We start from the raw sequence: 16,436 nt of genomic DNA, 5'->3' as shown, positions 1-16,436 counted from the left end.
CGGACGCTTAACCGACTGCGCCACCCAGGCGCCCCTCTTTCCCTATTTTTTAAAAATGTTTATTTATTTTTTGAGAGAGAGAGGGTGTGTGTGTGCGGTGGGGGAGGGACAGAGAGAGAGAGGGAGAGAGAGAATCCCAAGCGGGCTCCGTGCTGTCAGCTCAGAGCCTGATGTGGGGCTCAAACCCACAATCTGTGAGATCAAGACCTGAGCTGAAATCAGCAGTCAGATGCTTAACTGACTGACCCACCCAGGCACCCCGGATTTATGTTAAAAAAAACTTTTTTTAATGTTTGTTTATTTTTGAGAGAGACAGAGAGTGTGCGAACCAGGGAGGGGCAGAGAGAGAGGGAGACACAGAATCTGAAGCAGGCTCCAGGCCCCAAGCTGTCAGCACAGAGCCAGACGTGGGGCTTGAACACATGAACCGCAAGATTATAACCTGAGCTGAAGTCAGACTCTTAACCTACTGAGCCACCCAGGCGCCCCTGTCTTTCCCTGTTGTTAGTAACAGCTTTATAAGATAATTCTCATATCCCACAATTCACCCATTTAAAGTGTCCAATTCGTGGTTTTTAGTGCATGCACAGACTTGCGCACCGTTACCTCAATCAATTTAGAAGATTTTCATCACCCCAGAAAGAAACTCTGAGCCCATTAGCAGAACCCCCATCTCCCTCCCAACCCCCAGGCTTAGGTAAACCCTATTTAGGATCAGTTTCCCTTCAAACTCCTCTTTTCCAGAATTTTCCTAGCTATTCTTGTTATCCATTTTTTCCCCCCTTCTCTGAGCTTTGGGACTAACTCGTCTAGATCCCCCAACAAAAATCTGTCCGTATTTTATTGGATTTCGTTAAACTTGTAGATTAATATGAGAGGCGTGACATTGGCGTGGACGCTTTGTAGTCGGAAGCACGGCGCGCCCTCCCTTTGCTGGCACGGTCCTCCGTCGGTTGTTTTTCGGTGGTGGAGGAGGCAGGGGGCGACCACAAGAATTTGCAATTGGATTCTTGCTGTCTGACAGTGTGGGGATCCCCGGTGACCCCGGTGCGTCTCCTGCTCTCTGTTGGAGTGTGAAGAGCTTGGGTTCTGGAATGTGGTAGACGTAGCCTTGAGCCCCACTCGCGGGGCAGGTCGCTCAGTGCCTCCTGGCTTTTGTTTCCTTGACTCCACGATGGCCGGAGGCTCCACTAGGAGTACGCGGGTGATGCCTGGCGCTGAGTGTTGCCCCGTTGTGGTGGCTGCTGTTACTGTCACCCCAGCGGAACAGTGATGCAAGAGGGCCACTCGTGGTTCGGAGTCACATGCAGATGGTGCCCCACAGCGGGGACAGTGTCTGCGAGTGGAGATCACAGAAATCTGAGGCAGCAGGAAACCTGACCTCTGTGGGGAGTCCTGGGAAGGCCTCGTGGGGGAAACGGGCGTGCTGTGGCCCATGGAGTGGGTGAGGCGGGAGGCACCATGAGGCTCCATCACCAGAACCCCAACTGAACCTGGCCAGCGGTACCAATGGACATGAGATTAAGATTCAGGGGCGCCTGTGTGGCTCAGTCAGTTAAGCATCTGACTTCGGCTCAGGTCATGATCTCTCCGTTCATGAGTTCGAGCCCCGCGTCAGGCTCTGTGCTGACAGCCCAGAGCCTGGAGCCTGCTGCGGATTCTGTGTCTCCCTCTCTCTCTGCCCCTCTCCTGCTTGCACTCTGTTTCACTCTGTCTCCCAAAAATAAATAAACATTAAAGTTTAAATTTTTTTTTTAAAGATTCAGCGGAGTGAGTACATAACAGAGGAATTGGGGAGCCGAGGTCCAAACCCCATCTCTGGATGTGCAGTCTATGGGTCTGACTGCTGCACCCCCAGCTGGATTTCTCATAACAAACTAACCCTTAAGGGTTGGTTTAGTTTTGTTCCTCCTCGCGGGGAAGGGCAGGGACGGAAGGCCCCCCTCCACGTTGGCCCGCTGAGCCCCGATGCTCTGCTCCCCGGCCTTTGTGTTTGCATAAGCGGAACAGCCCCCCCTCACTGGGAAACCCGCTTCTGGGCAGCTGCTGACAGGGCCTCTGCGTAAACAAATCCCCTGGCTTTAGGATCACATTTCAGAGTAAAAGAATCTTGAACTTCTCCTCTGCCTTGTTAAAAATGTGTGTTTTGGCTCCTGTGGAAGGATCCTTTGTCTCTTAGAACTTCTCTGGTCTTGCCTCTTTCTGTGAAACACAATGTGAACATTTACTTAAAGCCACCGCTTGCCATCTCTTCGTTGAGGCCATCTGGTTCAAAGGGACCTTGTTCCACGGGTGCCTGGGTGGCTTAGTCAGTGAAGTGTCGACCTCCTGATTTCGGCTCAGGTCATGATCTCATGGTTCCAAGCCTCGGGTTGGGCTCTGCACTGACAGCACGGAGCCTGCTTGGGATTTTCTCTGCCCCCCTCTCTCTGCCCCTCCTCCAAGCACTCTGTCTCTCTCTCTCTTTCTCTTTCAAAAAATGGATAAATAAAAAAATAAAGGGACCTTATTCACTGAAGAGAAATGGTGTCACCGGGGCCATGCTGTAGAGCACAGGCCAGCTATATCTTTTCCCTTCTTTGATTCTCGAATCTTCTTTAGCTGGAAGCTGTATGCCTGACAGTTTTGGCAGGCTCCTCCCCTGCCTGTCCGCCCCCCTCCCCCCCGCCCCCGTGTATGACTGTGGAAACAGGCCTGTGTATAGAATTGCTGGGTTATGAACTCAGATCTGACTCTGCACCTGGGCTCTAGAACCAGGTGTCTAGAACTTTCTTCCTCAGGTTGGTGACCGAGATGAGGGCTGTGCCCACAAGCTGACGCACTGTCCCTTGGAGAGACTCAGGGGACTTCAGAGTCTTTGTGGCCATGTGGCCTTGGCCTTTTTCGCAGGCCAGTGTGCTTATAAACATCCCTGTGGGAAGGAGTCACCAGGATGTTTGTGTTCTTGGAAAACCTGTTCCCCGGTGGCTCTAAGCAGAAATGTTTAGGATGTTGTCACTGAGGCACTTTGTATGTATGGGTTCTTTCTTTCTAGAGCAGGGATGAGTCCTGGGGTTTTGAAGGGTTAGACGAAATAAAATTGTATGTACATGTGGAAGTTTTACCGTTAGCAGGTAGGAAAATCCCAAGATGGTTTATATTGTTACAGCGATGGTTTCACTTCATGCTGTGCCTGCGTTCGTTCCATCAGGATCCTGTGACTGGATTCTCCATGTGGTGTGTGACAGAAACCTCAGCCCAGGCTGGCTTTGGTAGCTGTCAAGGAGGGCTGGCTTTATTTTATTTATTTATTCATTTATTTTTAATTTTTTTTAATGTGTATTTTTGAGAGAGAGATTGAGAGAGAGACAGAGAGAGAGAGAGAGTGCAAGTGGGGGAGGGCCAGAGAGAGAGGGAGACACAGAATCCGAAGCAAGCACCAGGCTCTGAGCTGTCAGCACAGAGTCCGACATGGGGCTCGAACTCATGAATGGTGAGATTGTTACTTGAGCTGAAGTTAGACGCTCAACCAACTGACCCACCCAGGCGCCCCAAGGAGGGCTGGCTTTATAGTAGATTTGGAACTTGATCTCTCTCCCTCCCAATCTGCCTTCTGCCATATGAGCTTTATTTTCCATTTCTTTTTTTTCAAGTTTATTTGTTTATTTTGAGAGAGAGACAGAATAAAAGCATGAATGGGGGAGGGGCAGAGAGAGAGAGAAAGAGAGAGAGAGAGAGAGAGAGAGAGAGAGAGAGAGAGAGAATCCCAAGCAGGCTCCATACTCTAAGTACAGATCCTGATGTGGGGCTTGACCCCTGAATTGTGAGGTCATGACCTGAGCCAAACTCTGACACTTAACCAACTGAGCTGCTCAGGCACCCCTTTACTTTCCATTTCCAGAAGGTGGCAAGATGGCTTGCTTCATTTGGGTCTCAAGACCAGTGGATGGAGCATTTACTGCCCCCAGTCCAGCCTTCCTAGCAAAAGGCCATTGGCTCTGATTGGTCCCCAGTCCCGCCCCTCTTGCAGTGGCCTGGGGATTGCAACACACTGATTGGCTCGGGCTTCAGTCCCACAGCTACTCCTGGAACTGGGGGTGTGGTAGGTGACCAGGCCCCCTCAACCGCGGGGACTACGTGGGAAGGGGACTCACCCAGGCCCCTGAAGATGTAGACGCCGAAAGGAGGGAGGAAATGGAAACTGGCCTGCTTTGAACCGACTCATGTCCTGAGGGTCCACGATTTAGAGCAAGTTCATTAGAAGTGTGCGCAGATCAATTTGGAGTAGGAATGTGCGAGCTCTGTTAAGTGGCAGGTTCTAGAAGGGCAGAGAGTTTCTTGGTGTTAACGTGGAGTGGGGGTGGAGTCTGGTGGGGGTGCGGAGTGGGCTTGCATTTGAGAGAGTGAGCAGGAAGTATCTAGAGACAGCTGGCACCTTGCCTCTTGGCAGGCACGGGTGGTTCAAGGTGACCGCCAGGGAGCTTTGTTCTGGGGCAGCCTTTGGCCTTGGCCATGGGAACATCAACCTCTCTGAGCCCCCTTTTCCTCAGTTGTGAGGCAGGCACCTTGTAGAGTGCTTGATGAGCTGTGACGTGTGATCACATGTGATCAGTATGTGTAAATGACTTAGCCCAGCAAGAGCTCACCTGTCGTAGACTGGTATTAATTAGAAAAGACACGTTAGAGTGTCCACACTCAGAGAAGACAGAGCAGGACTGGGTGAAGTTATTCGGGCTGGAGAACTATCCGTTTTCTGTTTTCTCCCATTCTCCCTCCCTGAAGCAGGATGACACTGTTCTCCAGCCCCAGGACCCTTGGAATCTGCGGGAAATGCTCACTGACTGTTCACGCGTTTCCCTGCTTCTGACTTGGGCACTGCTAGGAAAGGAGGGGTTCGCTTCCTCTTGTGACAAATATGTGGGGAGCCTCCCATCCCGCCCCACCTGAATGCGTGCGTAGCTTGTACATTGACCGTGACCGCCCCCCTCCACCGAAGGCACTTGTCCCTGGAGGCCGCTGTCCATGCGTCTGGGTCTCTTCAGCCTCTCACTGGGTCCCAGTTTCCCTGTTAACACGTCCAGCTGTGGAACAGTGACATCGCTCCTTGTTTGTGATGTTTCTGTGTCTCAGAGAGCTGATCATTTGAAATGTAATTTCTTTAGCTCATTACGTCAGAACTGGCATTTAAAGCATCCATGAGGGCCCTTGTTAATGGCCTCTTGTCCCTAGTCAGGGTCCTCCTAGTGAAACAGGACCAAGAGGGTCGATGGATGGATGGATCGACTGATCTATCTTTCTATCTTTCTAAGAGCCATGGAACATATATCAATATGTAACACATGAATTATATTATTAAAACATTAATCACTTGTATATAATCAGTCAATAGATTTATATATATATGTATATATATATATTTTAATATATATATATTATATGTATGTATATATATATTGTAAGTAATTGGCTTACAAGATTAAGGAGGCTGACAAATTCCAAGATTTGCGAGGAGAACGTGCAATCTAGAAACCCAAGAGCTTGCAATGGTGTAAGTTCCCATCCCAAGGATGGCAGGCCTGAAACCCAAGAAAAGCTAGCTTTTCAGCTTAATTGTCAACATAGGGAAGAAACAAACAAAAAACAATGTCCCACCTCAAAGGCAGTCAGGCAGGGAGGTCAGTCTTTATGTTTTGGTCAGACCTTCAGCTGATTGGATGAGGAGAGCAGTCTGTTACTTAGTCTGTCAATTCAGATGTTAATCTTATCCAGAAATACCCTCACAGAAACACCCAGAAGTAATGTTTGATGAAATGCTTGAACGCCTTGTGGCAGTTGACATACAGAATTAACATATAGAATTAACCATTATACCTTTGGTGTAATCTTGGGGTTTAAAATTATTTTCTGAGGTCACATGGTTGGAATGGGTGGCATTAAACCAAGTAGGCCGTGACATTCTAGAAGCTGGTGGTGTTTTCCAGTTTCTCCCCTGCGTAACTGTTCAAGGGTCTTATTTTAAACTAGCTAAGTTAATTTTCTCATGATGAGACTCTATAAACCATCAGGAAGAAGGGAGGTGATTTTAGGGGTGATAGGGATCCACTCCCATGAAGCAGAGCTAAAGTCAGAGCCTCCAGAACCTTCTTCCAGAGTCAGCAGTCAGTCCTGCTCCAGGGCCAATGACTAAATTAGGTTTCAAGTTCCGAGTGTACCACGAGGTTTTCAGATCAGATTTCGCATTTTCTAGGCTTCCTTGTACCCGAAAAAGAGCTACAAACAGCACTGTGATTCCTCAGCCCGAAACCATCAGGCTGTCGGTCTCTTTGGGCAAAAACCTTTGCAAAGCCAGGCTTTGCAGAGAGCTCTGAACAGCTGTGAGTCATCTGGGTGGAGATGTGGGGCTGTTTTCCTGACAAAGGTGTGGTGTGAGGGTCTGCGTAGATGGGGATGTTGACCCGTCTTCAGGGCTTGGGGATGGTGGTTCCTTGTGCCTTTGTCTTGGGTGGCTTGTGGCGTCTGGAAGCTGTTTCTAATCTCCCCTGTCCAGTATCGGAGATGGAGTTGGTCAAGGATTATGAGTCAGCTAGGGCAGAAGGCAGAGACTTACTTTGCTCCTTTGGGGGGAGGTGGATAGAAACGAAGAGTCTGTTGAGGGTTGAGAATGTAGGACTAGTGGTGTTTACAAGGTTAGTGTTTATGCTCCTGCATAAAGCCTCCTTCTAAAATGCCATTGTCCAGGACCACTGGGGAGGCGACTGGCTGTGCCCCTCTTACCCCCCAAGCTTGGTACTGGTACCATGCCTCATCTCACGTTTGAGATACAAGCAATCACACCCATGCCTCTGTGTGTGTGTGTGTGTCTGTCCAGGTAGGGCAGATAGCTTTATGGTAGGGTGTGGTGATCAGCAGACTTTTTATTTTTAATGTTTCATATCTTTTTGAGAGAGGGCAAATGGGGGAGGGGCAGAGAGGGGTGGGGACAGAGGATTCGAAGTGGGCTCTGTGCTGACAGGCTGACAGCAGTGAGCCCGATGTGGGTCTCAAACTCATGAACCGAGAGATCATGACCTGAGCCAAAGTCGGATGCTTAACCGACTGAGCCACCCAGGTGCTCCAGTCATCAGAATTTATAGCTGGTTTCCCCCTGTCTCTCGAAGTCTCTCCCTGAAAAACCACAAGGAGCAGGTACTAGAGGTTGTATAGGGTGCTTTATGCCGAAGATACAGGTACACATACAGGTAAATATCTACTTTTTCTACGTAAGTGACAGTTTCATGTTTTTGGTAAATCATACCAGGTAAGACAAGAACAATTTGCTGTTGCTAAGAAACTATGAGAAACCTGACTGTTGGGGCGCCTGGGGGGTTCAGTCAGTTAAGCATCTGACTTCGGCTCAGGTCATGATGTCATGGTTCGTGGGTTCAAGCCTCGCGTCGGGCTCTGTGTTGACTGCTGACGGCCTGGAGCCTGCTTCGGATTCTGTGTCTCCCTCTCTCTCTATTGCCCCTCCCCTGCTCGTGCTCTGTCTCTCTCAGTAATAAAGAAATAAACTTTAAAAAGCATATACAAAAAAGAAACCTTAAAGTGAATTTCTTATTTCATCATTTTACAAACTGACCAAAGAATTTCTGCATGTGGGGGACAAAGAGGTCTTGCGTGTATCCTGGATGTGGTCACCACCTGGGAAGAGCTGACAGTCTGCAGGAGGAATGTGCAGAGTGTACGATTCTTCAGTGCCCCATTTATGATTATTTGCAGGGAGGAGGTTGTCTGGCTTCTCATAGACAGTATCAAATGTAGTCAAAACGGAGAGACACCGTAGAATACAAGGCATTTGGGAAAATAGTCAAGATAGTGGAGAAATAAATGCAAAGAGCATCAGTAGTCATGATAATAGTATTATTCCCAGTGGCATTATAAACTTTCAGCCCTGCCCTGATAAATGTAGCATCCTTCGTGCAGAGTGACTAACGCCAGAGACCGAAGGACGTGTCTTAGCACTTTCCCGGTGGCTCGCGGTGACCCTTTACCATCCCAGAGGTAAAAGCTTCGTGTTATAACTCACTGTCCCCATAAATCCTCATGCTGGAAATGATATTGACTTGTTTTTTTTTACAAGTCCTTGTCATCTGAGAGAGGCTATAGCACTTCTGTTTGTTTATTATTTTTACTAACAGTAACTTTTGCTGAGAGCCTCCTGTGTGTAGGCTCCTTGAATTCACCATCTCATTTAATTCTCTCTTGCCTGTGAGGGGCAAATACTGTCCGTATCCTAGTTTATTTAGGAGGAAACTGAGGCTTAGGGAGATTAACCGACTTGCCTGAGATCACACAGGTGGAGAGTGCCTGAGCCTTGACCCAGATCCCACCTGGTTGGCCTGTCAGTGCCACCTGTGACATCTATGCTTGGGGGAGGGGGGCGGGGGAGGGGGCAAGGGGACAGATGTGTCACGCCCATGCAAACCCAGGGCTGGATCCTGTCTTCATTGAACATTTTCATCTTTGGCTCATCGCAGATTTTCTTTGCATTAATTTTGCCCTTTTAAAAATACTGCATTGGGGTACTATTTATTTGCTCACTGGACTTTTCAGTGCTCAGGGCAGGCATGATCATCTCCACTTTGCAGGTGAGGACCAAGAGGATTGGCGAGGTCCGGAATCTGTAAGAGTTCCCATGGCCGAAAGGGAGGGAGCTGGGACGTCTGCCAGGGCTGCCCGGAGCAAGCGGGAGGGGGCAACGCCACTTACCTCTGGGCATCACAGAGTTCTCAGGAACGTGCCTCCCTTCCTCCAGGTCGGGAAAGAGGTTGAAGAAGACCCGCAAGTATGACATCATCACTACTCCAGCCGAGCGAGTGGAAATGGCCCCGCTGAACGAAGAGGAGGATGAGGATGAGGACTCCACAGTATTTGACATCAAATACAGGTACGGGGGTTGGGGGGGCAGCAGCTTCCTCCTTGGGCCCTCGGGTGTTGGCGTGGTGAGACGGTTCACCTTGGAAAACAGCGCAAGGCCAGGGGTGGCGTCCATGTGTCCTTGTTCTTTGGTTATGTGTTTGACCTTGGGACGTTCTGCTTATGGGGGGAGCCGCTTTGATCCCTTCCTAGAATGCACAGCACCCAGAAAGCTGGCAGAGAAATGGTTATTCCCACTTTCCCAAATGCGAACGCTGGAGGAATCAGCTTTGCGTGAAGAAAAGGGGGACTGAATATCAGACAACGAGCTGCTCGCGCACTGCCTGCGGGGATCTGGTTCTGGCAGCTGCCTGTGCCACAGACTGCCCACAAATGGACACTTCTCTTTCAGCCACTCTAAAACTGATGGCTGAGAGCGTGGAGTGGGGCGAGGGTTACTCCTTGGCTGGAATTTACCGATGAGAAAGGGAGCCTGTAGGAAAGTCAGAATGACTTTGTGACTTCAGGATTGTAGTTTGCATTTTGGATTCTTTTAGAGCGTGCTCTTTGGAGGTATGAGATTCTCAATGTAAGGACGGGGGTGAGTGTAGATTAGAGATGAGGGCTCAAAGCCTCAGAGAAGAGGAAGTTGTTTGCTTAAGTTTCCAGTTATTGCCGACAAAGGGGAACTACAGGTCCAGGCTGGACCCAATCCTGAGTTTTCCCTGGACAGCTCTCCAGAGAAACAGAACCAATAGGATATGTATCTACATAAAGAAAGATTTATTATAAAGGTCCAAGTCTGAAGGTCTGAGAACCAGGGGAGCCAGGGATGTAAGTCCTGTTCCAAGTGAGGGAGGAGACCAGTGGCCCAGTTTGAAAACAGTCAGCGGGGAGAGTGAATTCCCTCTTACCCTCCTTTTGTTCTATTCTGGCCTCCAACTGATTGGACGAGGCCCACCCACATCAGACAAGGCAATCTACTTCATTTGGTCTACTGATAAAATTGTTAATCTCTAGAAACACCCTCACAGACACACTCAGAATGTTTGACCAAATGTCAGGGCACCTTGTGACTCTTGTCAAGTTGACACGTCAGATTAACCAGCACATGCAGCGTTTCCATTCCTGAGAAGGCCAGTCTTCCACAGCCTCTCCTGACTTGTTCTTTGTCAGCACGGCTGTTCTTGGCCCTTCTTTATAAATCAGTTGTCAGGTTCAACAAAAGCATGTTTGGGATTTTGACTCCATGCATCAGTTTAGGGGGAAATCAGCCCCTTTGTGAGAATCCTTCCAATCCATGAATATGGGATGACTTTCCATTTACTTAGGTATTTAAAAAAAAATGTCTTTCAGTACTTTCAAAAATGTCTCCATAAATGTTTTATAAGTTTATGTTACATATATTGCCAGGTGTTTTACAAATATATGTATGTATTTTTAACTTAAAAAAATGCTATTTTCTTGGGGGTGCTTGGGTGGCTCAACCGGTTTCTTAACTTTGGCTCTGACTTTGGCTCAGGTCACAATATCATGGTTTGTGAGTTTGACCCCTGCATCGGGCTGTCTGCCGTCAGCATGGATCCTGCTTCGGATCCTGTCTCCCTCTTTCTTTCTGCCCCTCTCCCACTCATGCTCACATTTCCCACCCCCCCAAATAAACATTAAAAAAAAATCACACCTACATTTTAAGAATACACAAACATTAAAGCATGGATTATAGTAGATAGCAGAGCAAAACCATTCGCTATAATTTGCATGTTAGGTAAATAGTAGCCCTTTGAGTAGAATGGGAACAATCAGTGATATTCATCAATACTATCACATAATATACACTTAAGAAAGTTCGTGGTCGTACTGGTTTTATTGCTTAGCCATTTCATCGGTCTCATGTTCAATGCACAGAAATAAAACATAACGTGAAGAAAACTCTGTCCTCGTTATTAGCTACAATGAAGAGGGTTTGCTGTGTCCTGCAGGCCTGGAAGTATTATACAGTAGGGAGCCCTTGTGGGCTTACGGGGCTCAACGTACTGTTCTGATGCTGAGACACTTAAATAGAATCTCATCCATACTTCATGACTGAACTAGCTGTGGAAGCCTTGCATCTCACTAAATAGGAAAAGACCCTAACAAAGAAATACATCAATCAATCTGTCCAGATAGTCTATCTTTAGGCTTGGACTTTAGTGTAAGGTAGGAAAAGGGGCCCTTTCTTTCTTTTATTTTTTTTAACATTTTTTAAAAATGTTTATTTTGAGAGAGAGAGGAGGAGAGGGTGAGCGGGGGAGGGGCAGAGAGAGAAGGAGAGACAGAGAATCCCAAGCAGGCTCTGCATTCTTAAGCGCAGAGCCCAATGTGGGGCTCGAACCCATGAACTGTGACATCTATGACCTGAGCCGAAACCAAGAGTAGGATGCTTCACCACTGAGCCACCCAGGCATCCCCAAAGGGGCCCTTTCCTGAGCACATGGACACAAGTATTTTGTGGCTTAGAGACTGCTGGATTGGTATTGTGTCTGGTATCATGAAAAGAAGTATTGAAACCACTGTCAGATTAAGAAAATTCCACGGCTCATCTTAGTACTTCAGACAATGGAGCAAGTGCCTCTTCTAGGCTGACCGTACGTGCTGAATTGACATTGGTACTTAGTTAGCAATTTCCAGGTACACCGTAAGGCAGTGTTAGCCACAGCCATCCCCGGTATGTATTATCTCTTAACTGGATGCTTGCACCTTTGACCATTTTCACCCGAGTCCCCCACCCCCAACCCTCCACCTCTGCTAACTACAAATCTGGTCTCTTTTTCTTATGAGTATGGTGTTTTTTTTGAGATTCCACATATGAGGAAGATCATGTTGTATTCGTCTTTCGCTGTCTGGCATATTTCACTTAGCATAACGCCCTCAAGGTCCATCCATGTTGTTGCAAATGGCAGGATTTCCTTCCTTTTTATGCTGAATAATATTCCATTACATATATATATATACCCACTACATTTTCTTTATCTTTTCATCTGTCCATGGACACTTTGGTTGTTTCCATGTCTCGGCTGTCATAAATAATGCTGCAGTAAACGTAGGAAGGCGGGTATGTCTTCGGCATAGTGGTTTTGTTTCTAAAAGCAGATGATTAAATTGAACCCCCTGGTAGGTGTTAGGTAACAGGTAATACATTTTTTTTAATGTTTATTTTTGAGAGAAAGAGCACGTGTGAGCAGGGGAGAGGGGCAGAGAGAGAGACACACACAGAACTTGAAGCAGACTCCAGGCTCCAAGCTGTGTGCACAGAGCCCGACTCGAGGTTCGAACTCATGAACTATGAGATCATGACCTGAGCCGAAGTCGGAGGCTCAACCGACTGAGCCACCCGGGAGCCTCACGTTTGCTTTTACGAAAGTCTGAGTATGCTCCCTGGTTTGTTTCAAGGGCAAGAACAGGTGAAAAACTGGGTCTAAGGGGCGCCTGGATGGCTCAGTCGGTTGAGCATCCGACTTTGGCTCAGGTCATGATCTCACGGTCCATGAGTTTGAGCCTCGTGTTGGGCTCTGAGCTGGGAGCCTGGAGCCTGCTTCGGATTCTGTGTCTCCCTCTCTCTCTCTGCCCCTCCCCAGCTCGTGCTCTCTCTCTCTCTCTCTCAAAAATAAACAAACATAAAAAAAATTAAAAAAAAAAAAAAGACACAGGGTCTCAGAGCATATGCTCTGGAGTAGGTCATTGGCCACTTTCATAGCGGGTGGCTCCAGCTCCACATGACACAGCAGTGCATGGGGCCCCTCAGCACGTGGTGACTTTTTAAAAAGATATTTCTTTATTTATTTCGAGAGAGAGAGAGCATGAGCAGGGGAGGGGCAGAGAGAGAGAGGGAGAGAGAGAATCCCAAGCACAGACCCCACTCGGGGCTTGGTCTCCTGAACTGTGAGATCACGACCTGAGCCAAAATCAAGAGTCACACGCTTAACGGACTGAGCCGCCCAGGTGCCTCTGCCTCTAAATCGTTGTTAAATAGAAGCGATGGACATTCTGCATTATTCTTGACCTTAAAGTGTGTGCTTTCCATGCTGACCACTGAGAGTGGTGGCAGCTGTGGGGTTTCGTAGAATTTCTTTCCTGCAAAGGTTCCCGCTGTCCCTAGTTTGCTAATGTCAAATTTTATTTTAATGCCTTTTCTAGCTCTGTTGAGAGGGTCAGTCATACTGTTTATTAACCTTCCATCTGTTAAGGTGGTGAAATTGTGTTAGATTTTTCTGATATTAAACCAACTTGGCGTCTGTGCAACAAAAGGAGCTTGATTGTCGTTGTGTTATCCTGTCATGCACGTCGCTTTGATGATAGTTATTTAGGGCTTTCTTTGGTTGTCTGAGTGACCAAGATTGCTTTGTCCTTTTCCTACTTTGTGATATCTTTGTCAGGCTTTGGTAAATGTTTTACTAGTAAGACACGTTTTCCTTATAAAGCAAGGTAGGGTAGGTTCCTTATTTGCTGTGTCTCTGGAACAGTTTGTATCAGATTAGAAATATTTGTTTCCTAAATGTTTAGTAGAACATGCTGAAACTCACCGGATCCTGATGTTTTCTGTGTGCAAAGAGTAAAAAAAAAAACAAAAAAAAAACCTATTGATGTTCAGTCCTTTGAACAGTGATAGGACTACATAGTCTTTGTTTCCTCTTGGGTTAGTTTTGATATGGGTCGTATTTCTGGGATTTTTTCCACTTCATCCAAGTTTTCAAATTATTGTCCTAACGTTGCTCACAGCATTCTCTTACTATCTTTTTAATCTTTGAATCGTGTAGACATGGTCCCCTTTTCATTCTTTTCTTTCTTTCTTTTTTTTGTGTTTTTCAGCCCAACATGGGGCTTGAACACATGACCCTGAGATCAAGATCTTAGCTGAGATCAAGAGTCAGACATGTAACCAACTGAGCCACCCCGGCGCCCCAGTGTTTATTCTGTAACAATCTACTTTAGCTGCCTCCCGCAGGCTTTCCTCATCACCAGGCACTATCCTCCTGTCTGTCGAACTTCAAGCAGCTCCTGGTTGTGTTGTTTGTGGTTGAAATGATACCAGGATGTGAGCGAACTTGGAGCTTGGTCACCAGACACAAGACTGCTCTAGCCCTCAGGCCCAGAGATGACCGACCATTTAGGAAGACTGAGAGTGACAGCTTTCCTTATTACAGATGTCATGTATGCTATGCACATTACAGAGAAGAGAAAGGAAAAATAAAATTTCTGTAATCTCACTACTTAACGGTAACCACTAGAGTGTGTGTGAGTACATATCTGTGAATTTTCTTTTTTTGTAGAAGTAGGACCGTGTTACACGTGCTGCTTTGGAACAGTTTTCCACCTGGACGGAATGTTACAAACAACTTTATAGGTCAATAAGTTTGAAAGAACACGAATTTTAAGACCAGTTTTATGTTCGGGTTAGTGTTTTTTGAGAACTTCTCTGTCTGCCCCTGATAATCTCTTCACAGGTACTTGTCTTTCCTGTTTAGACCTAGCTCAGCAAAATATTGGGGTTCCCTCTGGGAAACAGACTGCATTTAAATCGATGCAGCTGAATTATGACCTTGGGTTATTTTATGAGTGACTGCAAAGAGGAAAATCGTGTTGTCGGTGCCGAGGGCAGTGAGGCAGTAACTTGGTCCATACTATTACACGTGCTGTTCTTTGATGGCATTGTGGGACGCAGAGCCTGGCCGCATCAGCCCGGCAGGAAATGGAGAGAAGGCGGCCAGGGCTTCCTGACTTCTGTGCGTAGCCCTCTTTTTAGGCTCCTGGGCAACTGGGATGTTCAAGTCCATGAGATAAGACCTCCAGTGTTTAGGGCCAGATGGGGCGGGGGTGTGGAGGGAAACAAAGTCTGTGGAAATGCGTTCCCCGTTCTGTCCTTAAAAAGGCTAATTAGAAGAAATAAATGACGGCTAACCGGAGTGCAGAGAACCCTGGGGTTTTGGAATGGTTCCATGTTTCCAAAGGCGTTTGAACCCCGGCTGTGTGTGCTTTGAGCTTGGTTGGCCTGGCGTGCGGCTGTGGCTGATGTTCTGGGTCTTCGTGCATCCCCACTTTCCTACAGGAGACCCCTGTGACACCCGTTGGGCGTGTCCCCCGGTGGCGAGGCAGGTGCCACCCTTCCTCCCGGTTGTCTGTAGGTGGTAGTGGCGGCTGTGACACGTGGGGTGCAAAGGTGGGTGCTGGGAGCTGGGGAGACCCACTGCTCCTCCCGCCCAAGCTTGCGTGCCACGTCCCTCTGCTTCTTAGGTTTGGAAAAGATGTGGCCTGTGGGAATCCAGGCATGCATTCTACAAGTGCCCGCCTCCCACCCTCTTGTGAATAGAGCTTCCTGTGGGAATCTCATTAGAAAGCCATGAGCTTTCCGCTGGGATGCCAGGCGCTGTGCCTGGCATCTTGTCTTTGGAACAAAGGGCATTAGGTGGCTGTTTGCAGCAAGAGGCCCCTGGAGGCAAGGCTGGGAGCAGGAGAAAGCAGACTGACTTACTTGTGCTAGACTGAGCCTGGGGCTCAGAGTCCTGGACACCTTAGGGAAGTTGCTAAGCACAGAGTAGTGACTTAAAAAAAATTTTTTTTTAATGTTTACTTATTTTTGAGAGAGAGAGAGAGAGTTGGGGAAAGGCAGAGAGAGGGAGGGAGACAGAATCTGAAGCAGGCCCCAGGCTCCTAGCTGTCAGCACAGAGCCCGTACGGGGCTTAAACTCATGGACGGTAAGATCATGGCCTGAGCTGAAGTCAGATGTTTAATGGACTGAACCACCCAGGTGCCCCAGAGCAGTGACTTCTTGAAGGTCGGGCTCAAATGCCCCTTCTGTTCCCTGCTTTCTCGTCTTCTGGAACGAAGGTTCTAGAGTGAGGAACGAAGCTGTTAGGAGCGTCAACATGTGGGCAGCTGTAGGGACGATGGGGTATGGTGAGCTTCTGAGGCCGGGAAGGAATCAGCGACCCACAGGTTCCCCTGAGGATGCCGGAGTAACCCACCTGGACCTCAGACGACAGCAGGGGGTCACCCCCCTACCTGTTTGGACGATGCTCTGCCAGCCCTCTTCTGTACAGGCTGAGCTCCTGTCTGGAAGACGGGCATGTCAGGGGACGTTTCTGTGTCTTTGAAGAGCAGTATTGGCCATCTGGGGGCAGTCCTCCGCTAAGGTATCATGCACCGTAAAAAGATTGGAGTTTTAGGTCTCTGAGCAGAGAACCTATACCAACAGGAATTTGCGTGGCGATGAAAATTTACCACTAAGTGAATGTGACTTGTCTCCTGCCTACACACATGTGCGCGCGCACACGCACACACACACACACACACACACACACACAGCAGAGCTTATAGGGCTACAGAAGAATCAAGTGAAAAGAACAAAGGAAAAAAAAAAACCCACTAAACAACCCAAAACCTAGCACAAATAATCTTAGCAATGCTTTTGCAAAAGCTGGCCACGTTGTTTGGTTGCTCCTTACTGTGGTTGGTGTCCTGGATGAAAGCGGGAGCACGGTTGACATGCAGTGGTGGTCCTCGCCTCACCTCCCTGAGGTGTCCTGGA

At 48.0% G+C, this 16,436-nt stretch overlaps 1 protein-coding gene across 1 annotated transcript in view; it reads left to right on the top strand.

Annotated features, from left to right (window-relative positions):
- The window catches only part of FAM174B (family with sequence similarity 174 member B), a 33,578-nt gene that overhangs the window by 13,470 nt on the left and 3,672 nt on the right, over positions 1-16,436 (top strand). The window contains exon 2 of the mRNA XM_042988129.1: positions 8,774-8,905. Coding sequence (XP_042844063.1) covers positions 8,774-8,905 — 132 coding nt within the window. The remainder of the gene's footprint in view (positions 1-8,773; positions 8,906-16,436) is intronic.

This window comes from Panthera tigris, chromosome B3 (assembly GCF_018350195.1).
Source record: "Panthera tigris isolate Pti1 chromosome B3, P.tigris_Pti1_mat1.1, whole genome shotgun sequence".
Lineage (NCBI taxonomy): Eukaryota > Metazoa > Chordata > Mammalia > Carnivora > Felidae > Panthera > Panthera tigris.
This window is presented reverse-complemented; position numbering and strand designations above follow the sequence as displayed.